Source organism: Pseudopodoces humilis, chromosome 9 (genome assembly GCF_049639895.1).
Source record: "Pseudopodoces humilis isolate 2021_Gansu_Grassland_sample_001 chromosome 9, ASM4963989v1, whole genome shotgun sequence".
In the NCBI taxonomy this organism is placed as follows: Eukaryota; Metazoa; Chordata; class Aves; order Passeriformes; family Paridae; genus Pseudopodoces; species Pseudopodoces humilis.
The window spans coordinates 12,272,816-12,300,464 of NC_142208.1; the positions used below are offsets into that span (position 1 = coordinate 12,272,816).

A 27,649-nucleotide genomic window follows, 5' to 3' on the forward strand; every position below is an offset into this window, starting at 1 on the left:
TGCATTTAGAAACTAAATGCTTCAATGCTAAGATGGAGATGCATCAAGAAAAAGATTGTCTAATTTCACTTTAATGACAGGTTCCAATTGAAAGGAAAGTATCAAACTTGGAAGAATTTAAAACAAAAGTGCTGGACGTTTAACGTCTCCGCATGTTCCAACCCCAGAGAGAAGCCATCCTTTCCTGTTATTCATATCACATAAAGATTTAATTTCAAAGTAATTATTACTTGTTTGGGAGAGAGGCAGTGCCCTGCATACTGAACAGCAAGTTACCAATACCTTGCTTGGCAGGGACTTTCTTCTGTGTGATCCCATGTTTGCATTCATAATCTTTTTTTTATCTTCTGTCTCCAGGGTGGTTCCTACCTTTCCCTTTGTGAACCAAGTCCTGCCCTCTGAAAAAGGTACACCTTGTGCAACTGACTTCCACATTAACTCAGACCAGGGAGGGCAAAGGGGAAGCTCACGGTTTCAAAAAAAGCTTCAGAATTTACAAAGCAGCTGCCAATTAGTCAGACCTTAATTTTGCAAATTTATTTAGGAAAAAAAAAATTTAACATGAGCAAATGAGAATACTTCAGTGTTACAACAGAGTATATAAATGTCTAGCAATAGTCAAATAATTTGATCTTTAAATACAAAATAACCACATGAACACCTAATATACAGGTTTCATCTGAATACATATTTATTAGATAAATATTAGGTTGTCACATCATCTAACTACATACAGTTTTGCAAGACTAAAAATCACAATTATTTTTTCTGACCAGTTTAAAGTATGAAATGATTGCATTGTACTGTACATACAATGTACAAACAAAGACAATGGCCATTTTTGCATGTTACCTCAGATTGTACTTTTTTTTTTTTTTAATTCTCCTCTGATCGTGATATCAAAAATTGTACAAAGTATGAATTTGGTTACAATTTTCTTTTTTTTTTTTTTAATCCCCGTATTTTTCTTCATTATTTCTGTAGCACCCTAAAAATACACAGGTGATAGACTAGTACACGTAAGCTAAATATTACATGTAGATAAAACAAAACAAAACAAAGGGTCAGAGTATATTACAGAAGTGAAAGTGGAACAAATGCTGAGACTCCACAAACGCTAACAAACAGGATTCATTTTCCACATAAGATGGAGCTTCAAGCTTTTTTTTTTTTTTCCTGCGAAATAAAAACAATGCACATTCCAAGGAAAATGAATTTCTGTTAACATGTCTCTATTTGTCATTTACATATGTACAGCTGTCCCTTGAGTCTCCGCTGCAGACACTGGCGTGTACTGTCAGTCCTATAATAATGTCTTGGCAGCAGAACTGTAGATCTCTGTGGGTTCTTTCCCAGATGAACTTCCATAGGGAAACGATTAAAAGGTAAACAAACAAAAAAAGAAGAAAAATACTACTGGAATCTCATATAATAATTAAGCTTTAAAAGAAATGACTGTGATTACCCTATTTGCTAGGTTTTTTTCCTCTAAACTTTAATACGGCAGTGAACAGATAAAAAAATAACTAAATTTTCAGAATCTTTTTCATACTGACTTCACTATACAGTACCTGATTTTAGCTGACAGAGAGATTTAAAAACTGTCTCAAATGTCCAACATTTGGGTGATGGGTAAAAATTGTACTTTCTTTTTTTAAGTTCTGATTAGAAACCAAATGTTTCTGTAAGTTTAAAGATGTCAACTGTCCTCTTTAATTATCTATTACTGTACAAAGCAGATGCCAACACTGCTCCAAACATAATGCTAATATCTATGGGGCTTTTTTTCCCTTTATGCTTTCCAACAGGTACTTTTAAATGACACATTTTAAATACTACCAGTTAGCAAAAGGTCAATCCTTAACATACCTGGCTTAAAATACTAATATTGTGTTTAAGAGAAAATTAATTTTAGGTGACTAACTTAAATGCTCAGGAATCAGTGGAGAATGGAACATTAAATAGAATCAATTAAAAAAATCAAAGCAACCAGTTCCAACTAATGGTGAGAAATCATCTTTATTCCCAAACCTATGGTTTAAGGAACTTACCCCCCAAATAGAAAAAAACTAACTCTAAGGGCATAAAGTCAGTTTATCATTAGCCACCTCTGCACATGACTTCCAGATTTATATTAAAAATGCAGCAAAAAACCAGGGGGAAACTACTACAGTAAAATGGCTACAAAACACATCCGTATCCATAACTGAACAACGGTCTTTCCTAGGAATTGTGTGATAGCAGCACCACACCACAACCATATTACCATGTATTACACCAAGGTATCTTTAATATTCTGCAGAGATCCTCTACAGGTTGTCAAGCCTACATAAGAAAAAAGACACTTCTAAGCAGAATAAAATATACTATACTGTTTCCCTCCCCCACCCACCAACATCCCTAAGTGTCTTTGCCCCAGTTTCAGAGACCGGAGCACCGGTATAACGATATAAATATGGTACCATACAGATTTGCTGCTTGCCTTAGTGCATCTTCACCTGGTCAGACAGCTGGTCCTACATGTTCTGCTCACTTGGGCAAACGAACAAATTCTGCCATTACCAGCTCACGATCACCCACAGTCAACAAAGAGGTCGATCAGTTAGGGTTTCTTTTTCCCTAGGCAATCACTTTTTCCCTAGGCAAACACAGTTATGTTTCCATGACAGAGCTGGGCCCTGATTATCCAGGTACTGCCTGATGTATTAATTCATTCATCACATAAATGGATATGAAATTTGGGCTAACTTACCAAAAGAAAATAGGGGGGAAAAAAAACCAAAACCCAACTCCCTTATTCTGTTAAAGAACCCTCAATTTTCTTTTTTAAAAAAGGACCCATATTTTTCTTCAGACAAGGTATTTAAAAACACCAGCAAAAGTATAACCAGATCATGAAAATGTTGAATATTATCAAAGACGATACTAAAATATTCACAAAGATATTTACAATAGCAATTCTTAAAATAATTGATTTTGCATAATGAACAGCGCCTTTCTTAAAAAAACTTGAAAGAGGAAAAATATAAGTGTGGGACCATTTCTACGTAATACGTTTGACAGATTCAATACTCCTACTGGAAAATAAAAGAACTAAACCACCATTTCCTTTAATATCTACAGCAAGGTGCTGCTGACTAGCATATATATACCACAACGCATGTACAGCTGTAGTGGGAAATGATAACAAAAAGAGCAAAATAAAACAAAAAATGCAGAGAATTTACAAATATGACTTTGGTGAGGAAAGCAAATCCAGAGTCGTAAGCACAGAGCATGCCATTTACAGCATTGCAAACTAAACACAGAGGGCTAGGAAGCTATCTAGTCAAACTGACAGGAACAAACAAAATTTTGCCTGGCACTTCAGTTTAAAATGCATTGTGGCGAGCAAACAAAGGGTGTTTGATTGGATTTGGGAAGAGGAAAAGGAGTAGGGTCAAATATGCTTTAGTATCAAAAGAAAAAAAACCAATAACTGTACAGTGGGCAAAAGCTGAAATGTTGCACCACGAGGGCAAAGTTGGCACACATGCACTTCTTACACAGCTACTGTACATCATTTATAAGAGAGAGAGAGAGAGACAAAGAGCACAGAAATGGGCACAGAAGCAATAGGAAGCTCATGCAGGAGCAGCAACCACACGAGAAGCAAAGATCACAGGGGCAAGACAGTAATTGTGGCAGCAGGGTCTCTGGAGGGCAGTAGCAATCTACTGACAGGTACTGATTCTCCCCACACTCAGTCCTTCAGAAGAGCTCATCCCAGCAGCCAAAGTTTAAAAAAAGAAACTGAAGGAGAAAAGGAAAAGGCTGAAGTATCTGTAACAGTCACAAAAAACAGAATGCAAAGCAAAACTAAAATGAAGCTGTAAGATGTCTGTCCAATGTCAATGCCCCTTCTCAAGCTGATTATTAAAAATAATTATGCAGATAATGATGTTACTCTCCCTCCATCCTGCAATGATTTCCTCGCTGCCTTCAACCCAGCTTGTCTTACTATGCATTGTGCAGTACAGACAGTGACACAAACTCTTGGGGCACTGAAGGCTGTAGGTAATAATCAGGAACAGTTTGGTTTGCATCCCTCCCCCCTCTCTTTTCCATTATGTATGGCATACATGGCAAGAAGATCTATTCCAGCAATCTCTACAGCTGGATGTTAACACAGCCAGAAATGGTACTGATTTGAAACCAAATCACAAAGATCCCTAAACATTGCAAACTTTTAAAAATATTTTCCAGGGTGCTTCCAATCTGTGTGCTGGGCCAGAGGAATCCTCTGCAAAGAGGTGGTTAAGAGATCCCTGTGCTTGCAGAAATCCCGACACCCATGGCTGCGGCCTGAAGATCTCAGGACCCCGTTACTGAAGTCTCATTAGCTAAACTGCTGGCTCCCTCTGACAGGCCTGTGTGTCTTCCCTAACTCTGCCACTTGACTGTAGGATTTGTGCTTTATTGAGCTTTGTAGGTGGCTTTTTTAGTTTTGCGTGTGGCCAGGGCAATCTTTCCACGGCAAACCCATGGCTGGAGGGGGGCAGAGGAGAGGTGGGGTAGAGGGAGTTACAGTTTCAAAAAAATGGAAGAACAAGCATTGTAAAGACACTCTGAGACAGGTCAATTAAAGACAGTTCCATTCTGTTGATTTTTCTTCCCTTGCCAAGATTCGGTTTTGCCAAGATACTTCACACTATGTTTATCACAGAACTCTCTCTCTAGAGGATGAACACCAAATGGGGTTTCCAATAGCTGCACAACTGTCTATGCTTCTTTGTCACATGTAGCATGGCAGACTCAGAGATTACTGCATTTATTTAACTTTTGTATTATTTTCTCCCGTCACTTTCGCAGTCTTCGAAGCTAACAAAAGCAGTTCTGAGATGAAGAAAGCAGGGAGTGCACCATTGGATCAAGTTGTGAGGTTTTTTTCTTCTCATGTGGAAAAGGAGTGTTAAGATTCCTCGCTGTGCAGCCACACACGTGTGAACAAGTGAAAAAGATGGGAGAATACATATGGTTTCAGTTGTTCTCAAAGAGAGACAGAAGGTCATCATTGCTATTGCTTGGCAAATCAGGAGGATCCAGGTATGAAAGCAGCTCATCTGGATTTGTGAGTTCTGGAAGCAGCTATAAAATACAAAGACAAAAAAAAATTACAGATAACAGAAACACAAATGAGGGAAAAAAAGGGATTAAACACCACACATTCCTGGAATCTGGTTTTCATAACAATATATAACACCCTCAGATGATGCAATATCCACTTGCTTGTGAAAGTCTCTGTTTTCACCTGTGAACTACATTATCATCTCAGTTAGGGTTTCTTCATCCACTTCCCCATCATATTGCCTGGCTCACGATGCTGACAAAAACTTCTGGATAAATGCTCATTATGGATGTTTGCTATAAAACACTGAATAAACACTTGAAACATGCAGTTTGAGTAATCCATATTTGGGCTTTAAGGTAGATCAGCAGGGGCCGGTCTGGCTCTCACACATCAGTCTGATGGCCACCCAAAGCCTGCAACTCTACAGAAGGAGGCAGCCCTGTCCTTCAGTGCACTGATCTATGCTCTGGGACAGTGACCTGGAGCAAGAGCCCACCCAGGATTAAAGCAACCAACAAATCAGGGAAGGTGGAAGAAAAAAAAACAGCTGAGGAGGAGTATGGAGAGAGGAGCAGCAAAGCAGCTGGGTGAGACCTCCTTCTGTGGCAGGAATTTTCAGTGGTTGGAAGTACTTGACTACAGCATCACAGGTAATTCCAGACATTTTAAATGGTCACACATATAACACTCCATCCAACAGAAGATGCCCTGATCTGCACACTGCTTTAAAGTATCAAAATTAATAGCTGTGGGACTTCAATTTATATTTCCATTAATACTGTATTCCAAGTATAAAATTTTGTTTTTCAAACTATCACAACACATTCTTTTTGATCTGACAGATGACAAGCAGGTTGTAATTCCTGGCCTGTGCATCAGGCAATGCCTTCTGCTCTATAATGCATCTTGCCCTTTCCCAAGTAAATATGAAAGTGTCACATATAAAAAATTGCAGGGAACAGTTTGTAGTAAAGCCCTTTTATATTCTGTATTGTGTTAAAGACAGAAAAATATGGACTGTTTTAACAAACTTAATAGTAGGTACAAGAAATTAATTTTAAGTTGTTCTATGTTTTCAAATATTATAAAACCAAAAGCTTGACCGCTTCACATTTAACAATAAATACTGTATTTATATGCTTCTATTACTCTTGTGCAAATGAAACTTCATCTTCTAACATTATATGGAGAAACAAATTTCTCAATAAGCTAAACATGAAATGCAGAAAAAGGTTTATTGCTTTCTAAGCATTTTGAAAAAATGAAAAAATGGAAAATTGCAATGCAAATTTACATAAACAGAATCTCCCAGAAGGAATGTTTTTCTTAAACTACCACCTTGTTTTATTCATGGTAAAACTGCTATTGTCATAATACTGGAGATATGAGACTTTTATATGTAGTTTACCTCCTATCATAATTTTTTATGTCATAGAAAATCCAAAAAGAAAAAAGAAGTCCAAAAGAAAATGGCAGCCCCACCAAGTGTGGAGAAATAAAAAAAATACTGAATTTGTCTTACAATTTTACAACTCATTCTTAAAAATTTAAATTGTCTCTTGAGACTCATTCTCATATATAGGGGATTTTCTAAGAAGTTTTTTTAATAAAAGTGGAAGTTTTAAACAGTATATGTGAAGTTGAAATCTTCTGAGTGAGGGTGATGTTCACATCACTCAGGGGGGTGCTGAGGGGTCAGACAGCACAGCCAGCCTCCTGCCCCACTAGTGTGAAAACCAGAGCCCTCAGGAAGGACTTGCTGGGAGCTGGGAGTGCTGTGCTGGAGCAGGAACAAAAGAGAGAGGAGTGCCAGGGCCTGCAAGGGGGTGATGGGGACAGAAGCTACAGGAATGTGCCAGCTTTAGGGCAGAGTTTGGAGAAGTGTACTCTGTGCTCCTGAAGTGCAAATTGAGAGGTCTAACCAGTGATTTCAGTCTTGAGTTCTCTGTCTGAAGTACCTGTGCAGATCTCCCCTGTCTGTCTGCATCTGTATGAGGTGGATTCCTTAACCTAGGTTAAACCTTAGACTGCATCTCCCTAAATTCCTGCAGAAGGACTGTGACTGTGTCAGCAGGGAGCGGGCCAAGTTGCCCATAGTACAGGGCCCTGTTTGCTTTGCTGCGTGGGACTTTATCCAGCCAGGTTCCACAACACACCCATTAAAATAATCCATCTGATCAGGATCACAGGTATTTCCAGTAAGTTTATTTCTCACACTGTATAGAACTTGCCTCCCCCATTAAGAAACCAGCAATCCTTCATCAGTGATAACCACAGTACTGTAGTAAGTGTACAGATTTCTTCTCACTTTCTCTTTGCAGGCACCAGTGGGTGCCTGACCCATAATAAAATACTGTACGTTTCTTAAATGTAAGAAGAAAAAAAAGACATTTTTATTTCACCTTTTAGTATTGCTCAGACAAGGTCCTTAAGGGTTCAGAACTCCAACTGCCACATGAACTATTGTTCCCAAAGGATGTGCACACAACCATATTGTGTGAAACACAAACAGAAGTCGCCTCACTGTTTCTGCAGCATCCTGGAGCCTCTCTCTGTCCCCAAACCCCTTCCCTCCCCTATGAGGCTACCTGCCAGCCCAGTGCTCAGTGTGACAGGGGAGATGCAAGTATACAGCAACAGCAAATACAGATAGAAATCCAAGGCACAGAAGCGAACATATCTCTAAGAAAATTAACTGTGCAGCAGCAGACTTTGGAACACACAGAAGATACACATACAGGAAAGCATGACTCAAACAAAAATCCAATCCTAGTGCTGAGGATTTATATTTTGGGAGGTAGATGGCTAATAGAGAGACATACCTCAGAAAAGTCACTTCCAACTCCACTGAATCAATGTTAAGAGATGGAAGACTACTTTTGGCCTTAAAACTAGACTTTGTTTAGTTGTGAGCTGCCTCCCACGGTGGCTAAAGAGGCAGAAAACGTCCACGTTGTTTACTTCCCTGTGTGATGAACTGGGAGGAGGTGCCTGTGCTGCTGAGCCCCCCACAAGAACAAGTATGGAAGGGCACAGACTGTTTCTGGCTGCAGGGAGCAGGGACGGTGTCACAGGGTGGCCAGCACAGATCCCTCTCCCGCTGGCCAGGACACGCCGCAGGGCTCAGTGCACAGCTCACTTGGCACAGCAACGCCGCAGTCAGAACCACATACAGCTGTGTCCTCCTCCTGTCTAGGCACTGCAACAGCTTCAGGGTCTAGGAGAGCACAGCCCAGCCAGCGCCGGGGTGGGAAAGGAGGACACGGCTCCCAGCCCGGTGTCTGAGCTACTGCCTAAAGAAATGCCTGCCTTGGTGCTAGAAGAGGCTTGTGGCTCGCACACCACGCAGCTGCTCCAACAGGAACCATCCATTCTCCCAGCAGGTCAGGAGTGCCCTGTCAGCTCGGCTGCAGCGCCTGTGCCCATGTACCAAAGCATGAAAGGATGGCATGTGCTGTGGAAGCGGGTCCCGTCCCCTGCCCGCCCGGCCCTCCCGCGCGATGCGAAGCACACGCTATGGCAGGCAGATGAGAGTATGACACAGACTTACATCCAGCGAGGGCTCCGGCATGTCGGGTGCTCCCTGTCCACCAGCCTGACCCTCTAAGGCTGAGGAGGGGTTAAAGGTCAGGTCACTGTGTGGATGGTTGCTAGAAGCGGCCGGGGGCGGCTGCCGGGACTGCTGGGTAGGAGGCCCGCTGTGATGTAATGGCTGCCCTGACTGGCTGCTGGGGTGAGGGACGTGCAAACCTTGCTGCATGGAAGTATGGGACTGATCAGTGCTGCCGGGATGAGGGATCTGCGGAGGAGGAAAAAAGCAGGAAAAGAAAGTGAGGCCACAAGGTACAGTGCTCGCGGTGCCTGACTCTGTAACTGCATGTTATAAAACCAAATAAATTAAAAAACGACACACACAACAAAAAACCCCAACAAAACCAATCAACAAACAACAACAACAACAAAAAAAAAGAAATAAAAAAGTGCCATTGGAAAAGAAAACTCCATATCCCAATGCTAGAGGAAGTGTTTCAGCTTTTTGAAGGCTGTCTGCAAGGAGAAAAAACACGTTGGACTTGTGCCGTTGGTTTGCTTCCTTGTAATGTGGAAAACTGTGTATGAAGATGCAAAACAATGCACCACAAAGAGGAGGGAAGGAGGCTTATGGGTGTTGCTCAGCATTAGCAAGGCAGATGCTTTTGCCCTAAAAAATGTTATGAATGAATGGAGAATTTCTTGAATGATCCCTATGCCAGGAAACTCATTAACTGAGAAAATGCATCATTTCTGCTCAGCTCCCCTATTCGGTAGCTTCCTGACACCGCAGCCTATTCCTGTTTCAGCTGATTACAAACATCTTGTAAACACCAGCTCCTCCCCACTCCTTCCCTCCTCTTCTTCTCAGAATGCAACACCCCTGTTAAAGGCTGAAGGTTTTCCTTGCTGATATTCCTGGGTTCTGATGGCTGACAGAACCAAGGCAGCTCGGGAATCACATTCCCACCATGAGCCGAGCTGCTGTGGGTGGCTGCACATCTGCTGACTGCAAAGTACATTGCCTTAGCTTAAACTAAGCCAATGATCATACTCTCCTTTGTATTCATGCTGTGGATGAGTTGTCTAACAAGAGTTTAGTGTTTTTTTATGTTTTCTGTGGGGAATAAACTACCAATCCACATGCATCTTCCTAACCCTATTACTGAATGGGGGAAATGTCTTTCTCATATGACACAGAAGCAATAAAAATGCACAAGTCCAGTTCTTCCTCCTTCTGCATGTCACATTTAAAGCTAGGGGATTCTCTGGGGCTGGACCTTGGTGCCATGAGAAAGAAGTGTCTGGATGCTTCAGAATCAGATATCTCATGTTAATTTGGTATATGGAGAAACAAAAAATGTAAACATTTTTTGGGGAATGCTACATATTGGACAAAGTGAAGCTGAAATAAAAGAACAAATACATACAACAGCAGCATGAAATTCATCCAGCCAAGCCAACAGAAACCAGCAAAATGCTATGTCAGTATTCACCCCTTCATATCATGTAAAAAACTGCAAAGTTATCTTAACCTCAGCCTTCAGCTTCAGAAAGCAAAAGGTAAGTTATCACAAAACTTAATTAAAATGTTCCCATTAAAAAATACAGAGGAACAAGTATTTTAAAAAATACTTTTCACTACTCTTAGGAAAAGTGAAACTTGAATACTGATCCATTGGGACAGTCACACTCAGCTGCATGGAGGTCCTTTTCAATACTTTGGCATTATGAAGGTTTGTGGAAATGATTTTACCTGCATGGTATTTGGCTCTCTATCCCATATGAAAGTTTAAAGTAACTGGTAAAAAGTACTGATATACATCTTGACATTGGGGTCACAGTTTGACTACTTCAAAAACATTCTCCAACATTGTTGTTACTGTAAGGGTAAGTTTATACAAAACCTACGCACAGATCACACGTTAATGTAAAAGAATTTGCAGCCCAAAAACTTTGCAAAAGTCCGAGTATAAGTAGATGCCTGTCTTAATAGTACTGTTTCCTTCCTCACTCATTGAGGACACGTGCAACAGAAAGTGTGGAAATTAGAAAGCTTAATAATAACAACAAAAGGTAAAAAGCAATTTATGACAGTGTTGTTGACATAGGAAACCAAAAACAAAACTCAAACCAAGCAGGATTATATTGAAGAATCTCTTAAATTTATCCCTGAATGTGTAAAGCAAGGGTCATGCTGGCACATTTATATAAATATTTTAACCAGGAGAGACATTTGTATGCTCTCAGGCATTTCAAAATGAATAAGAAAGTTAGAAATTCTACATTGTGTTTATATAGGCAAGGATTTAAATATATGTTTAGTTGATAATACAGTCACCTGGGTCCTTAGACAATGGGTGTATAGGGACTAATGGTTTATTGTAAGATTGAGGGCCACCATATTCTTTGAAGAGCCATCGCAGATTCCAAATCCATCCGACTTAGGCCACTGACTCCACCAGCCTCCCAGTGAGAAGGAAAAATGCTCAGGATGGGAACATTTTCTATTTGCATTCAGCTAACTAATGGTAAGTTTGCTATGGTGCAAACACATTGTAAGCAACACACTTTGGGTATGTTTAGCTTGCACCTGCAACTCCCACCATTTTATTCTTTATTCTGAACCTCCTTTATTTGACCTGCACTATGAATGCAGAGTCTAATAAAGTTGCCTTTGCTTGCGTAGCAAGCGAATTCCAGAGTTGTTTTTAGAGGAATGAGCTTTGGCACTCCTAAAGCATTTACAGTCTATAAAAGAAAAGCTTATAGCAGACAACTACATCTTCAGCTTAATAGCACAGAACAACACAATTCTGCAGCCCAACAGTGACCTCTAGGAGTGCCGAGATGTACAGCTGTGGAGCAACAGGGCCTGCCAGCTGCACAGAAATATTCCTTCTGTCTCTGAGGAAAATTATTAGTGGGGAAAAAAATCACAAGGTTAAGTCATTGGTTTATATCTCTCTCCATTGAGGGTCACAGTTTTACCAACTCTTCTGCTGTGTTAGCTACCAAAACTGAAAGTTGCTATCCTGCCTACCCTGCTGATGTTCTTGGCCAATTTTCCCATCCACCCCTTTGCCATGTATGCAAGGTGAAACCGTGCAGACATGCACTGAATTTGTCCACCCTGCCCCTGAATTAGTTTCCAATCACATCAGTACCTGGGTCCAAATCACTTCATGGCTGCAGTAACTTTTGCTGGTGTGAGAGGGAGGAAAAATGAGAATAGAAAGAAGAGCAATGACTTTTTACAGTAGTACCAGCTCATACCACCTCTCTGTGCGTAGGAGCCTATGGTGTCATCATCCATTGCTCAGTTGCTCCTTACACTGTCTCCAAGAAGCACTAAACTAGAGCTAACTGAATTCTCCTTTGTCTAAAACCTGTTTACAATTTCTGAAAACAAGCATGATGTGATTGTGGCAGCTGTTCTGTAGCAATCTTGCACTGTTGCAATGTACCATCTGCTCCATAGCTCTCACAACACTATGCTGGGGAAGAGGTATTACTTCTGGTCATGTTTCAGGTCCTTTTTCCTTCTTCCACAGGAGTGGAACAGCAGTGTTGAGGAAAGGAAATTCTGATTGATTCATCCCTGGTTACCCAGCCTTACCTACACTGGCAAATATCTGCGCTTCCTGGAGTGACCTACAGAGTATGTCTGGAGGGATCAACTTTCTCAGCCTCCCACTGTGTAAGGGCCACCACATAAATCTTCAACACAGGAACACCAGGAACTTCCTCAGCAGCATTCAGCTCCAGCAAGAGAGACCTTAAAAGCCTAAAAGGACTGAACATCCAATCCCTTACAACTCACCTTGTAAATGGCCAAAGTGAATAGTATATGCAAACTACAAAAACCTGCTAACTGTAAAAATGAAGGACAGAAAGCCAGAAAAGAGCACAGGCAACATCTTAAAACCTTGGTTCAATCACACAGTTTGTTTATAGTTGTTTTTCTATGAAGTGTCTCTCCAAAGACATGCAACTACACAATTTAGGAATGTGCTAAAGGCATGTATTTCTCTAAAAGCAGTGATTTTAAAGATGCCTTTCTTGAGTGTCTGTTACAGACAAAGCTCATTTTGAGAGAAAGAACAAAAGAGAGAGGGTAAGAGAGAAAGAGGGAAGCAGAGATTTTATAACACTGAAAAGGTTGCGTGGGAGCACTAAGAGTCCTCAAATGTGGACTGAAGGCTACACAGTCACACTGACAAGGTTAATCCTCCTCTGCTAAAAAGACCTGAAAACCGAACCTCATTACAGAAAACCAGCCATTGACATAATGTGGGAATCTGCTTTAGCACTCCTATTCCCAAGTGGTATTTTTTGAGTATCATGATAGATGAGGGAGAAGTGAGGCAAAGGTTTACTTTTATTTCCAGCTTATCACAAGCAAGTACTAGATTTGCTACAGACTGGCCCACAGAAGTGGAAGTCCATTGACATTTGCCTAGATACACTCCCACAGCTCTGGAACATGCATAGCCTTGAGAAACTTTCACCTCTGCTATATGTAAACAGTCACATTTTCAGACAGCTACAAATTCTTCACTTTTATATTCAACTACTTCATATCCTATCAACTCAGAAATTTCACCAGGGCAACTACTACAGCAAAGGTATGGCTGTTAACTGATGAAATTAAGAGGTAGGTGTCAGGTAATGGGAAGCAAAGATTAATTCCCTATGGCTTTGATTCAAAGGAAAGCAGCTGTGAGTGGTTCAGGCTCTTTATTATTTCCTCTCACTACTGTGGGGAAATTTCCTCTCACTAATACTGCGTGGTTGATTCTTGTGCAGAGTACTCTGGCCACTCTAAGCTGTGTTTGCGGAATTTGCCAATGCAACACTATGTTTACAGCAGGTTTGTCCTCATTTATCAGCCTGTAAAGTGGTAAAGTCATTACAGTTTCTGGACTCTTCCTTTGCAGGAAGAGTCTTGGCACTTGGACTCTCTCCAAACTATATGAAGAACTCTTTCTCCACTCTCTTCTATTTCTCACCATCCTCCTTGGAAAACCCACTGCCAGCTAGAGGAGACATTGAGTAGGCTTTTGCTGAGCATCTGCTACCACGTTTCCTCATTACATTCTGAAATTGTACTTTCTAGGATTCACTGAAGACACAGCACATATGACTTGTCAAGTTAAACATCCTTCCTGTGCAGTAACAGCACACTTTAAACCCCCTGCCCTGCAACTTAAATGAACATAAAAGGATGTATACACACCCCACACACAGTTAAAACAGATGACTAACCATGCCTAAGAACTAAATGCTGCTGGTAGCTCTTCTATCACCTGGTTGCAGCAGTACTGCATTTTCTGGAGATACAGAAAGTTCTGTATAGAAAACTCTGAGCAAGCTGCTTTTCCAATGCACAGTTCTGCCTCACCATCTGAGACCTGATGAACCTCTATTTTTTAGTCTTACATTGATATTTTCAGACCAGTGGCAGTGTCTCTCCTTGAAATCTGCAGGCTTGTCCTATTATCAAAAGTTTAAAAGTGCCTTTCATGCTACTTGAGTAGAATTCCCCCTCAAAATGCTTTGATGTAAATTTTGCCCTCAGAGAAAAAGCCAGGGAAGATATTGTCCCTGCTCTGAAGTCATCCAATATCTTGCTTTAACAAGCTGTCTCTTGGAGATGGATATTCACAGTCCTGCTGGCCTAGGGAATGAAGTAGATTTTTTTTTTTCACGTGTCAGAGCAAAGCACAATGATTAATACAAGCAGACTGAGCCAGGTTCTTTCTTTCAGATAAACAAGCTTAAATGACAATTCAAAAAGTGCAGAAATGCATCTCCAAAAACTCAAAATGGCCAGAAATGAAAAATGGCATTTCTGGCATTTCTCAAGACTACTCTATTTCACCAACTTCCCAAGTGAGGAATCCACAAAAAGTAAAAGCAGTTCATAAGGTAAGTCCATCAGCTGGATGAGAGCTCCTCACCCCCACAAACGAAACTCTATGTGCCCAGCACCATTACTTACAGATTCCTGCATGGGGTGACTGAGAGGTTTGTCGAGAGCTGCCATGCTGCTCGGCATGTCTGGGGGATGTGACAGCTGTGGCCCATGCATGAAGTCATTCATAGATGTGCCACCGGGATTCCCATGCGGGAAGTCAAAATTGCCATGACCTTGGTAACTGTTGCCTGAAAGAGAAACAGATGTGATTTGTTTCCAAGGTTGATCTCTCCAAGTATCTCGCAGGAGCTGTGCGATGTGACTTCCTCCCTGCGCAGCACAGGGAGCCGTGACACTGAATGTGACAATGCTGTGCCCCCACTGAGCGAGTGGGGACAGGCCACTTGGCTTCCCAACACTGGCTGCTGCAATAATTCATTTATGTGTTGGAACTAATTGAAAACTGCCGACATTTTGAAAAACTACTGCCAAGTCACCACATAAACTTAACCATGCCGAGAAGTAAACAGGATATTAAATTCTATGGGATATTTGTATCTGGAAGCATCTCAGTGTAACTGAGACTGACTGCCCAAGTCCCAGATTATTTATGGGACACCTGGGTTATTCATGCCTGTGCTTCTACACACTCAGTAAGATTGTAGCATTGCTTCAGCTTCTGACAAAAGTAACTGATAGAAGTGAATCTGGAAGATGCTGAAGTACCAGTTCATAGCACAGCATCTACTCTACCCCTTCATAAAAGGCATAGAAGAAGTGTTCATATCTAATTGGGGCTCCCACAAAACTTACAAAATTCACTTGACTGACTGGATTTACACACATATCTTGAAGCAGGCCTGGAGTCCCCTGCTGCTCTGCAGGATAAGCACTGACCATTGTCCATATAGATCTAGCCCACCTCAGCCCAGGGATCTTCATCTGAATTCTAAGGCAAGCAGGTATCCCAGTACAGGGATTCATATTTTTGTCAAGATTCCTCTCTTAACACTTCCAAGTCAGATATCAGTTCTAGTGGCTTATTTGCTATGAATAGCAAAAGGATGAACTAAAACCATTCACCTATTTCATACAAGCAACTGAACTGGATGATACTGAGCTCTGAAATAACAGAACAGCTTTGGAGCTTGCACAGAGAGCCTGCAGTTTGTCAGCTGAAGTACAGCAGTTTTAAATATTCAACTCAAGAAGGGAGTTTGACAAACTGAAGTAGTTGCATCATTTGCTCTTTAGCACAGCTTCACAAGCAGAAGTTTAATCTTGAAGGAATAGTAGTCATTAGCCATGTAAGAGTACTTCTCAAAGACATCAGGACTTTGATCTATCATGTAAATACTGCAGAGCCTTACTAATTCTCATTTTGTTAATCTGCAAACTGGAGGAGTCTCACAGAACATAGCTGGTCTTGCCTTGCATCAGGAATAATTAATTAGCAAGCAGCTGGAATGTGGTCTTGTAGTACTGAATATTTGTTATGTTTGCAAATTAAACTTCAGTATGCTTTCCATCAAAACCAAATAAACAAACATAAACCACAGTAGTAATACTACTACTACTACTACATTGTTCTAAAGAACTGGTAATCAGAGGACATTATGCAATTGCAATCACCAAGTTTCAGTGCACATATTGATGGAGAATAAAGATAAAAGGCAGCATGCCCAGGGAGTTTCAGCCATGCAGCAGCAAGTCCCTCTCTGCAGCAAGAGTAGTGCCACGTGCTGAGGGAGAGACCTGTCAGACATTGAGGATAATGTGTGCAGGGTGCTGACATCCCCACTGCAGGGCAAATAGGAGAGCGTGGGTTTCACCTGCCAGTGGTGACTCAGGGTTCCAAGGAGCAGCAACTGCCTCTGCTGCAGGACCCATAGGGAAAGCAGCAAAATAACAGTCTAGGCAGCAATGCTCACACAAAGCCTAAACCCTGCACGTGACGTGGCTATCCTGTCTGCTCCTGAGTATGCACTGGAAATACGGTGAAGAATAGACAGCTCTGTTCTCAGGCTCTGACTGCACTTCACTCCTACTAAATGAGGGAAAAAATGTGATTCAGTGCTCTTGGCTTTGTTATAGTAATCATTCATCTGTTTGAAAACCTTCTAAGTTTTTATCATCTGTCATCAGTTTTGCAGTTACTGGAGCAAATTAACCATATTTTGCACGCAATCTATATTTTTCTTCAACGCCTGCAAAAAGCACATGTATCACCTTGTAATCAATTTGGGGATTCTGATAGTGTGAACAGTTGGTCTTTTCCCAGAGCTGAACTGACTCATATCATGTTACTTGCAAAAGAAACAGTCTCTGGTTTCATGTTTTCAGAATTGTCACTGTAATTGAGTTATTCACAACATACCAGTAATTTGAAAACCTATCTCCGCTGCCTGTATTTAGTTCCATGTTCCTCAATCTGGTAGCACATGGACAGAGGAACTCAAAAGTAATTTTCTAATGCAAAGGTGTTTGCAAAGCAGCTAAAAGCTCTTTGAGAGTCGTCGTTTTTCTGGTGGCCTATGGAATGTCACTCACCTGGCCACAAGTAAACCTAGTGGCCCAGGTAGCAGGGTTAATGGGTCAGGTTTTCTACTTATGTAGTACTAGATGTTTTCACTTGAGAGTGGAACAGAAGAAAATGCACGGAAAAAAATGCAGAAATAGGTCTATTGTGGCAGGCCATGAATATAGGAGGTAACATACAATATTTCTTCATTCAGGGAGGGCTGCATGACTACGAATATGACAAGCACCAAATACTTAAAATATTAAATAACTAAATACTACAATATATTACTAGAACATAATACTTACTAAAACATACACTCCAATGAACAGATGAATCTTAACTGAAAAGACTTATGCAGAATTGCAGCCACATAATTTGCTGTCCTCATGCATCAGTCTGAGAAGATTCACTGACACACCTGAATCACAAGGCTGACTGAACCATTGGTGCTAGAGTGAGCAGCTGGGTGCACAAAGCCGCAGGACTAACCTTGGTTACCGTATTCAGTGGAGTTGTTGCCTCCTGGAGGAGGGGGTAGGGATGGGTAAGGTGATGGGCCAGGACCCAAAGCTGCAATCATCTCCATTACATTTGGCATGATCATCTGGCTTGGACTCATGGTCTTAAATCTTTTCGAGGGAATGCCATCTGGGTCATCTTTGATGTGAATATCTGACTTTATAGGGACCGGCCTCCAACTGCAAGTTGGATCAATGGTAACTTCTTCAAACTCGGAGCTGTAAAATAATGTGAAAATTTAGCACATCAGTTGAATTTTTTAAAACCAATTCTGCTGAAGTTTCCGTAAGAATCTGCATGGTAACCAATGTTCTGAAATGCTCTGGTGTAATACAACATTAAGATATTTTACTCTTCAAGAGTGTTCTGAAAGCAAATTTTAAAAAAGGCAACCATGAGAGCACATTTCTGTATTTATGCACACAATGAAATCAAAACATACTGATGTGGCTTGCCACCTCTGAATCAGAGGGACTGCTTGTAAATACAAGAAAGCATTTGATCCTCCATTCTGGCTTTTCCCTCCTTTAGTGATGAGGCTGCCATGAAGAGATAACCCAAACAGTATTTACAAAGTAGATGGAAACTGATTCACTCTATCACCTGCTCCACCAAGGCACCATGCAGTAGAATATTCAAGTTCAATCACCAAGATCTATTTTGGTGTGACTAGCTCAGTACTCATTACCATATCTCCTAGTTGCTTAGTCTTGGATATCAGGAAGGAGATCACTTACTTTTGTATAGCGTTCAGAATACCCCACATATACTGGTCAACCTCCAAGCCCTCCAAGAGAGCAGTTTTACTAAAAAGTAAAAAAAAAACAAAAAAAAACAAACTTCATGTTAGAATACTGCTAGGGAAAGAATGACTTGGAGCAAACAGTTTTAGTTCTACATTACCAGGATATTTACATCAAACAGACGAGATAAAGATACATCTACTTCTGTGTGTCCGCAAGCTGTTCACATTCTTTAAGTAATTTTTGTTAGTGAAATACATTGCAAATTTAAAGTATTTTCAAACATAGCGGATCTTTTTTGTGAACATCAGTTAGCGCTATTTTTTTTTAATTAGATCCTTCTCTTTTTTTGAACTCCACAGTACTATGGCTTCAAAGCAACTACGTATTACAGCTATTCTACTTGAGATTGGCACAGATGGGGACAGAACAAAACAAAACCGGAAATGATTTAGCTATGTAGGCACTTAGATCTGAATGCAGGTGCTCATGCTCAGAGACACAGGACAAAAATTTAGCCTAGATGCATGAATATATGAATTAAGAAAGCAAGATATCCAACTGTTGTGATATTTTTAGCCAAACGCAGAAGATAGAAAAGATTTGGGCAGCTTGGAGAAAGCACTTTTGTGTTAGGACACAGATAACCATGGACAGTAATGGAAACAAGCTCATCTCCAGCCTGCCATGCCTGCAGAACAGCCAGAATGGACAATCCCCACTGCTGTTTGTACCTAACACTGGCTGGCAGAGCAAGGACCCAACTGGAGCCTTGTGAAGACCCAGGGCCAGCTGTTACAGCCACAGCTGCTGGAGCTCTGAGCCCTGGCTCCTCAGCTGAAGCTGGAACATGCTCCCAACCCTGTGCACAGGAGGTTACAGACACTGAACTGGCCTGCAGTCATTCTGCTGTTTTTTCTGCCCAGTTAAACACAAGGATGGACAGTCTGTAACCACTTCCAAGTTTTTCTTTCTTTTCTTCTGCAGTACGCTAACTCTTTGGTCAAAACATTGGCTTGAAATTATGCCAAGGTATCCATCCTTCTTTTTCTCTATGCAACAATTCCAGCTCTTGCTCCTTTGAAATTTTTTACTTTTTTAAAAATTAGCCTTATTCTGGATTGAAGATATCTACCATATCAATGTAAATATTTGAGCCTCTTTTGAACCCTACACAACATCAACATTGATGATTTCTAATGAAATCTTGTGAGAAAGTATCTTGTTATATGCTTTTAAATTTCTAATAATCCAAGGTGGTAAAATATAGCAGGAATTCTCATTGGACTTTATGCTCTTTAAGTAAATATGATATATAACTTTATTTCCTAGAACTTCCTTCTTGTCCCCCTCATGATCTTAAATATGATCTGAATTTGGTCAAAGTGTGTACAACTGCAGTTCATGTAGTATGGTTGCACTTACTTGCATACTGGACACCGCCAAGTTCCTCTTTCACAGTTCAGTTGCAAGTAAGATTCCAGATCAAAGCACTAGGTATCAGAAAGAAACAAAAAAGGAAAAAAAAACAACAAACCAGACAAAATAAAAGGAAACAAAAGGAAAATTCTTTATTAAATGAAGCAGTAAGACAAAAATAAAACTGACATGAAAAAAGCCTCCTAGCACTGAAAACTAAACCAAAGAGCTTACTTTACCCCTCTACATTAAACATATATGCAGTTAACTATTGAGGCAGACGTAAATGCCACGTGTTTGGTGCTCTGATGCGATAATCAAGCTGAAGGTACTGTAACAACACATGGCTGAGGGAGCCCTGCCAGGCACTGGCACCTACTCACTTGCACATGCTTGCAATCGTGCCCCCTCGCCGGGAGCTGGATCCGCCGGAATGTGATCGGACACTTCAGAGACACTTTAATAGCAGTCTGCTCTACTCCATCCTCCCCGTTTAGTGTCGCATTGCCAGAGGAAGCTGCTACGCTGCTGAAGTTCCTCTTGACTGTTTAGGAAGAAGGTGGGTATAGATGTGAGAAATCACAAGTGTATTTTAAGTTCTAACACAGAAATCTGAAATTTCTTCAACATGTAAGAACATTTAAGAAATGACTTCAACATTTAAGTGACAATTGAATGAACAATATACCAACACAGGTGTCTTCTGTGTAATTTAGAACATTCTCCTGAACAGAAAAACCATCACACACACGTATCTGCTATATTCTTAATCCAATTAAGTGTCATACAAGCACCGAAAGCAGCCCTAGATAAATAAAGAATTAATCTTTCTTTATTGGTGAGTCAAAAACAAATATGAGGGGAAAGCCAGAGATTCTCCTGGAATAGAACAGTCCTCTCTAGAAACTAAGCTTGCGTCCTCAAAACTTTGTTACTTCCACCCAAATAGCCATTAACATTTCAGGATACCAGGGATTCATCTACTCAGACCATGTTCTGCAAATTCCTTAAGCACAGCTGAAGGTTATCAATAAACAAGTGAATATGGTGTAGAGATAGCTTATCACAACTGAACATAGGCATTCTGGAAAGTCATCACCCATGCAAAATGCAAACTCACTCTTAGTGATACAGTGCTCTGCTGGGAGGAGGCGTTTCTTTAGTAGACCTTGAAGCACGGAGCGAACCGATGGCCGGTGCACCAACTGCAACACGAACAAGTGTGACTGCAAGGAAACACATTTTGTTAGGAAGAGAACCAAACACACTTGTTAAACACACTCCCAAACTGAGCTGCACTCTTCCCTTGGACACTTGGTTTCTGCGAGAGCCTGAGGCTTAAACATAAAAGCTGGTTCTGCTCTGCTGAGCACACACGGTCCCTTATGGATATTCTGCACACTGTGCAGTTGCTCCACATTTAATGCATAAAAGGGCTTTAAAAAAGCAAGGATTTTCTGCATTTTCTCCCTCCTTAATATTCAGTAGATGTACAGCTGACATATTAATGCCTGACATCAGGGTTTATTTTTAAAACCCTGGACTGTCTGACACAGTCTAGCCTACCTGCCTGTCCCCAGACTATGTTGGAAGTTGCAAAAACAATTTGCAATTGATGTGCCTGGAATCAGCTGAATTTTCTTACCTAACACGGAGCTTGTTGTGGATTCACAGGATGCTGCCCCCCTGCTCTTACCCACCAGATAAATGGCATTATGCAGGGAAACATCCGTGTGAAGTAAAGCAAAATGGGTGGATGGCTTCTTGTCAAAGTGCCTCACACTGTGACCTTGTGAGAGCTAGCAGCTTGCTTTATTGTCAGTGACAAGAGAACAGTCAGAACCTCAGACTGGATTTGCAGAATGATCTGCATTAAAAATACAGTACTCATCCCTGAGAGTACCTAACCCGTGGAAAAGGTGAAAGGGGAAAGCTGATGGCTGAATGCACCTTTGAATATGAATTTTTCATCTGAAAAACTATTTGAAAAATCATCAGCACCAACGATTACAATGTCAATGTTTTCATGACAAACCAAAGACTGTTTAATACACTGTGTAAATGAAATTAGTACCATCAACAGTCTTCATCACAATAATCTACTTCTACCTCAACAGACTTCAGCCACCTTGTTACACAGGCACACATGAGAAGGCAAGAGATAAAACTCCTTTTCTCCCCTAGACCATGGACCTTGTCAGAGACATTGGAAGGACACCACTACATTCTGCAACAATTAAGCAGCAAAAATTTCCACATTAGCACTCTGACTGTGTCAACATTGTTAAGCAAAGCCTTACCAGAAAAAGGCATGGAAAAAAATGAGAGTAAGGCTCTTTCAGCTAAGGCAACATTTGCAAACCGCTCTAAATAGCAGACTCAGCATCAGCAGCTGCAGCCGTGAGCTCGCTGTACTTACGCAACAACACGCTGTGACTGTAATCTGAATCGTGTTTCTCCCTGGCTGGCAGACGTGCTTTAGGTGCAGAGGTTTATGAGATGTCTTGTTGTCACCACGTTCGATGGTAAGTGGGGTTGCATTAACGCTGACCTGGACTGAAGCTGGCCAGTTTGTGTTCATTTGTCTGTCTTCATGGTGATAGCACTTAAACTGCAATTCCAGGTCAGACCTGACAACAACAACACACAACATCCAATAAGTCTTCCTTTAACTTTGCTTTCACACTGCAGAGGGAGGCGGTTTTTATGTTAGGAACATTTTTCTTGATCAATCAGATTATTTTTCCTGAATTATTGCCATTAAGGATATAACAATACTTCCTTCATAAAAGCCCTGAACAGAAGCAAGTAATGATGAATTAATGATGCAAGCATGCCCCAAAGTTGTTCATATTTTATGCTTATTAAGGACTTTTCAAGGAAACATCTCAAACTTCTTTGCAAACCCAGACCATGGAGTGTTCCTGCACAAAGAAGAATGTCACATCAGGTAGGTCCTTCCTGTATTAGGAGTTAAGAATGAGAAACCATATGCTGCAGTGGGCTGTGCTGGAAGTCTGGATTCTTCACTACCTCAGAGCACTTAAAGCAGCATTTGAATGAATGAATGCCTGTCAGACAAAATACAAGTACAGCTAATCCTACCTCAGAACAAGTAAATCAACTAAGATAAAATGACTCCTATATCTCACCTCCCATGAAAATCAGCTTCTGTGATTCTAAATTAACATGGCTGTGGACTAAATTTATCCAATTTAGACCTTCTTTCAGGGCATGAATTCCCCCCACCTCCCCTATAATAACTTCCATTCACTATTTAGCTCCTCAGAAATTAGTTCTGTAACACCTTCAAAAAATGAAAAGGCTGAGATTAAGTTAATCAAAAATTAAGTGGGTAGAGACTATGACTTTAGTTTCATAAATGTATGTTAACCTTGTGTTAGGAATGAGTAATTTCAAGAAGAAATTTAAAAGAACACAGAAAACTGAAATGAAATGTCAGAATTCTGCTGTTCATGAGAGCAAAAGACAGCTCAAAGTTTATTGTTCAAACTTTAAAATCCACGTTCCTGATAAATCTATGGTGTCTGAAAGAAGTTATCTTTGTAAGATCCAAGAGGAGCAGCTCATTCAGGAGATTAACTGCCATTTTCCTTACAAAGACTTCAATCTGACTCAACATCATCTTTTCTGGATTTCAAAACATCAGGCTTTAGCAGTGGACACAAACATGGGGTTTTTTAAAAAAGAAAGTTATAGAATACAAATCACTCGACCTTTCAACATAATCTATCTACATGAAGTCTTTTCAGGCTTTTTTTTCAATTATTTTATTAGCTGTTTTCTGAAAGCTCACTCTGCAAGTTCTACTCAGTTTCTCACCTCAGGAGAGCACAGCACAGCGATCCAAACCTGGAGGGACGCAAGGCTTGGTACCTCTGATATAAAACCCAAGCAGACGAGGTGAGCAGGCCTGCTGAGTGTCACGGTGGTGACAGACCTCAGGAGAGCCTCGTGTTCTCAGCACACAGTGCCTCCACATGGGACTTTATTAATAACACAGCAGTGTGAAGACTGAAGCAGCTTCAAGGAGACATTTTTCCTGCCTTCAACCTTTCTGTTTCTCGTAACCATGAAAAGTTCCCATGGGGAGAAAAATACTTGCATTGCTATTCATTATGTGTGTACACGTGAGAGGTTTTGCCGAATATTTTAACTGGCAGAAAAATACTGAGAATTGGCTCGGTTCCACCATTCTCTATAAAAACCAAAATCCATCCACACATGTGACTAATTCATTTTTCTGGCATCCATCCAGCCCTGAGTTAAACGTGAAATGACTTCATTACAGGACTATCCGTTCTCCCCACTATTAACAGGCTTTTCAAAACAGCAAACCTGAGCACAGTTTACCTATGAGTCTTCATTAAAATAAGTTTAAATAAAGGCTATGTGTTTGCTGAGCAAAGGAGGAAAGAAAGAACAGATATTAAGAAACAGCCTCATGCCTCAGTGCAGCACTATAAATCTACTGAATGAGCCAGCACAATCCCCAGTAGTGATTACTTATTAATAAGAACTGGCAAGTAACTGCCAAAACTCCCTCTGCTGCGAGTACTCCACGATAATGAAATGCAAGTAAGCAATAACTGACCTCAAAGTTAGGTGTTAATTATTGGATGTGGTCTGCCTGCAATCTCCCTCCCTCCCAATCCCCAGGCTCCCTCAGGGCACAGGGGCACTGTGGTAGCAAGGACTCCTGCATCAAGCCTCATCTTTAGAGCCAGAGTCGGTCCCGGGCTGGGGAAGTGAGCGCATCTCTCTGCCCGCCTCACACTCTCCACACCAGGAAAACACAAGATTCAGAGGATTCCAGTGAATGGGAAGAAGATCCTCACAGGAGAAGAAAACCTAAAGCTACACCTGTAAACACCCTCCATGCAAGATCCCAAGCAACTAACCAGCCTCCATAGCGCACAGAGAAAGGCTCAGACAATGCAATGTTTATCTTGACTCAGCCAGGATAAACACAGAGACTTTCTGAGAAAGACCAAACAAGGAGACAAAATTATTCTGTAGTATTTGAAAATATAGAAATTTTGAAAAAACTTAAGGCTCTGATTGTCATTTGATCGAGTGCCCTTCCATGAACATGGTGCAATCAAAACATACCCTGGAATCAGTTATACAGATCTACATTAAATACAGGAAAGTACCACCACAGAAAAATATTCCTCTGTGCTGGAAATATGAATTCGCTGTAAGTGAAAACCAGAAGCCTTTGTATGAGGAAAGCTATGCTCTCACATTTCTGAGCTGTGCTTACTCGTGGAGTGAGAGAACAGGGGAATTTAGGAAGTTAGCTTCTGAAGTTTGGAGGATTTAAGCACTTGTCTTTCCAAATGATTTCACCAAGCCTCTAAATCGGGTCCTTACTCTTAGTGGGTTATTCTTCACTATCAAGTAACTCCGCACTATTTATTTTAAACATTTACAGCCCTGCAGAGCTACTCTTGCATCTAACATTTCAGAGGTCACAAAGCACCTGGACTTCAGATTCCCAGATGGAAGTTTGTAGTGGTGTGGGTGTGGGTCAGGGAAAACCCCACTCTTGTTCCACCCAGAGCAGAAAGGATGCAATGGTTGCAGTGGTATTTCAGACACTGCATGCTATGAGCTATCAGCAAGGACATGCAATACATATTGTGAAGCATTTTAGAACGTGTTGTCTCTGGAAAATGACAGGTGAAGAGTACTTGCGAGCTGACAGGACATTCTTCCTATCCAGGCTACAATTTTTGAAGTGAAATTCCTGGCAAATCTAATTGCAGTGCCTCTGGCCTGCCACTCCTCCCTCGTGGGATGCAAGCCTCCCTTGCAGCAAGGCTGAGCTTACCTCCACATCAGTGTCTGGTGCACAGTTGGCCGTAGGTGAAAGACGTGGTTACTGACTGCCAGGTTGTGCTCCAGCCGGAAGGGCTCCAGGACAACCCCATCCCTCACAGGGAACGTCAGGCGCAGCTCATCGTTGTGGTTGGCTGGGATCGAAGAGGGAGAGAAAGCGTGAACTTTCCCTTTAGCATCTGCAGTGCAATAATAATGTGTATATTTATACAGAATAGTAACAAATGGCACAGTGATCTGCTACTGGCTCTAACTTAGCAGGCTCACACACACAAAAGAATACAATCAAAAGTAACTCTGGCGTCTATCTGATACAAGTGATGAGGCTCAAACTGATAGCAAGGGCACAGCAGTCTTTTCTATTGTCACACACTTGACATGAGGGCCATAGCATTCCAGCCACCAACAGAAACCATGCATGGCAAGAATTCCTGGTTTTTATTACAGGATAGGCTCTGTGTCCAAGCTCACTCTGTTGGCAGAAGACTGAAAACAAATCTCTTAATAATGTCAAACTGTGATAATGTTTGTTTTCCCTGCTTTGAACAGGGATCAACATTACCCAATTAGTTCAAACAGTTTCATCAGCTGAAACTATGTGATGACCAAAGACACTGGTATTCAATTACTATCTGAGCCCATAAGATGAGATTCTGAGGTAACTTACAGCTGATCTATGAAGTCCAAATGGCTTTAAATCCTGTGTTCTTGCCCAAATAATATTGCAGCCCATGTTCTTCTACTTGATTTTTCAGCTATCCTGAACTCCAAACAGAGCTGCAAATTGCTAATGCAGCAGCAGTTATTTTACAGAAAACATAAGGTTCTCCCAGCTCCCTAGTAAATGATAGCTCCTACTGTTCATCAGTCACTTCAAAACCTCAAACATCTCATGCTAGTATCCAGTCAGAGAGATCTTGTTATTCCTGCCCTGTTCCCAGCCAAGTGTAGCTGTGATGTTGAGTGGCTTTGAAAGGAACATATATCAATTTCTGGCACAGTACTGAATATTCCTAAGAAGCCTGTATGGATCACAATAGAGACACTGCTATAAATATTCACATTTTATCCTACTCTGCAGTGTTGTTCAATGAATGGCTTTGCCCTTGAACAAAACAGACCAAATGGAAGTTCATACAATAAACAAGCCTACAAAGCACACACAACATAACCCAAAAATCAAGTGTTTTCTCCTCAGGAAGCATATCAAAGGAATAATTCTGGAGTAAAATCCTTACAAGTTTAACCTGGAAGAACTTTTCTGATATTCCATTTTAGAAGAGCATAGCAGTCTTTCTCTATTCTGTCCACTGGCTCAAGTGAGCCTACACTGTGCATGCCACCTAATACAACTTAACAACTCCAGCCTTTCCCAGAGCAGCAATCAGAGCTACTTTCCAGACTCTGAAATGTATGTGGCAGAGAACAGAGGAACAATAAATGACTGTGGGGGCATTCTGTTTGCTACTCACTTGGAGGCGGTGGTAAAGCATTGATATTTGGTTTAATGTCAGGTGGGAATGGTGGTTTGACATCCTGGTTAGGTGACAGGTATGGAGGAATATTGCTCCCTGGTGTCATGGGTGGCGTGGGGTTTCCTGGAACAGGTGAATGAGGGTAATTTGCCACAGGTACAGGCCTTGATGGCTAGAAAATAAACAACATCACATTGTTATTCCAGTCTTGAAATAAGAACAGTAAGCCTTATGAACAGCACTGTTATCAAATACCAAAGACAACAGACAAGGGAGGGAGGCCCCTCTGTTTCTGGAGAAGTAACCACAGGATGTCCCATAAGGCCCTCAGGGAAGAGGCACACTAGGAGAGCAAAGCAGGAACTGAAACCCGACAGCTTAACTCAGGCAATGACCAGATACAAGCAAGGCTGCTAAAAGGTTTACTGTGTGAAAGAGAGAATGCTCTCTTTCCAAAACCAACCAGCTATTTGCTTCAGTTTTTCCACTGCACCACAGCCCACCCAGCCCTTTGTATCTCTCTGCCTTCCTCCCAAAATAGCC

General features: G+C 41.2%; 1 protein-coding gene across 12 annotated transcripts in view; it reads right to left on the minus strand.

The window, feature by feature from the left end:
* Positions 1-667: 667 nt before the first annotated feature.
* ZMIZ1 (zinc finger MIZ-type containing 1) overlaps positions 668-27,649 on the minus strand; it is a 338,900-nt gene continuing 311,918 nt past the window's right edge. For 10 of the 12 annotated variants that reach the window (XM_088059853.1, XM_014250346.2, XM_088059856.1 and 7 more), the window contains 11 exons: positions 27,104-27,278; positions 25,624-25,810; positions 22,186-22,396; positions 20,887-20,992; positions 20,150-20,310; positions 19,773-19,840; positions 18,342-18,410; positions 17,575-17,822; positions 14,646-14,809; positions 8,661-8,909; positions 668-5,127 (listed from right to left, as the gene is read on the minus strand). In XM_088059853.1, the coding sequence (XP_087915979.1) occupies positions 5,020-5,127; positions 8,661-8,909; positions 14,646-14,809; positions 17,575-17,822; positions 18,342-18,410; positions 19,773-19,840; positions 20,150-20,310; positions 20,887-20,992; positions 22,186-22,396; positions 25,624-25,810; positions 27,104-27,278 (1,746 nt within the window). In that variant the 3' untranslated portion in view covers positions 668-5,019. The remainder of the gene's footprint in view (positions 5,128-8,660; positions 8,910-14,645; positions 14,810-17,574; positions 17,823-18,341; positions 18,411-19,772; positions 19,841-20,149; positions 20,311-20,886; positions 20,993-22,185; positions 22,397-25,623; positions 25,811-27,103; positions 27,279-27,649) is intronic. The other 2 variants (XM_088059858.1, XM_088059857.1) reach the window with 1 other exon arrangement.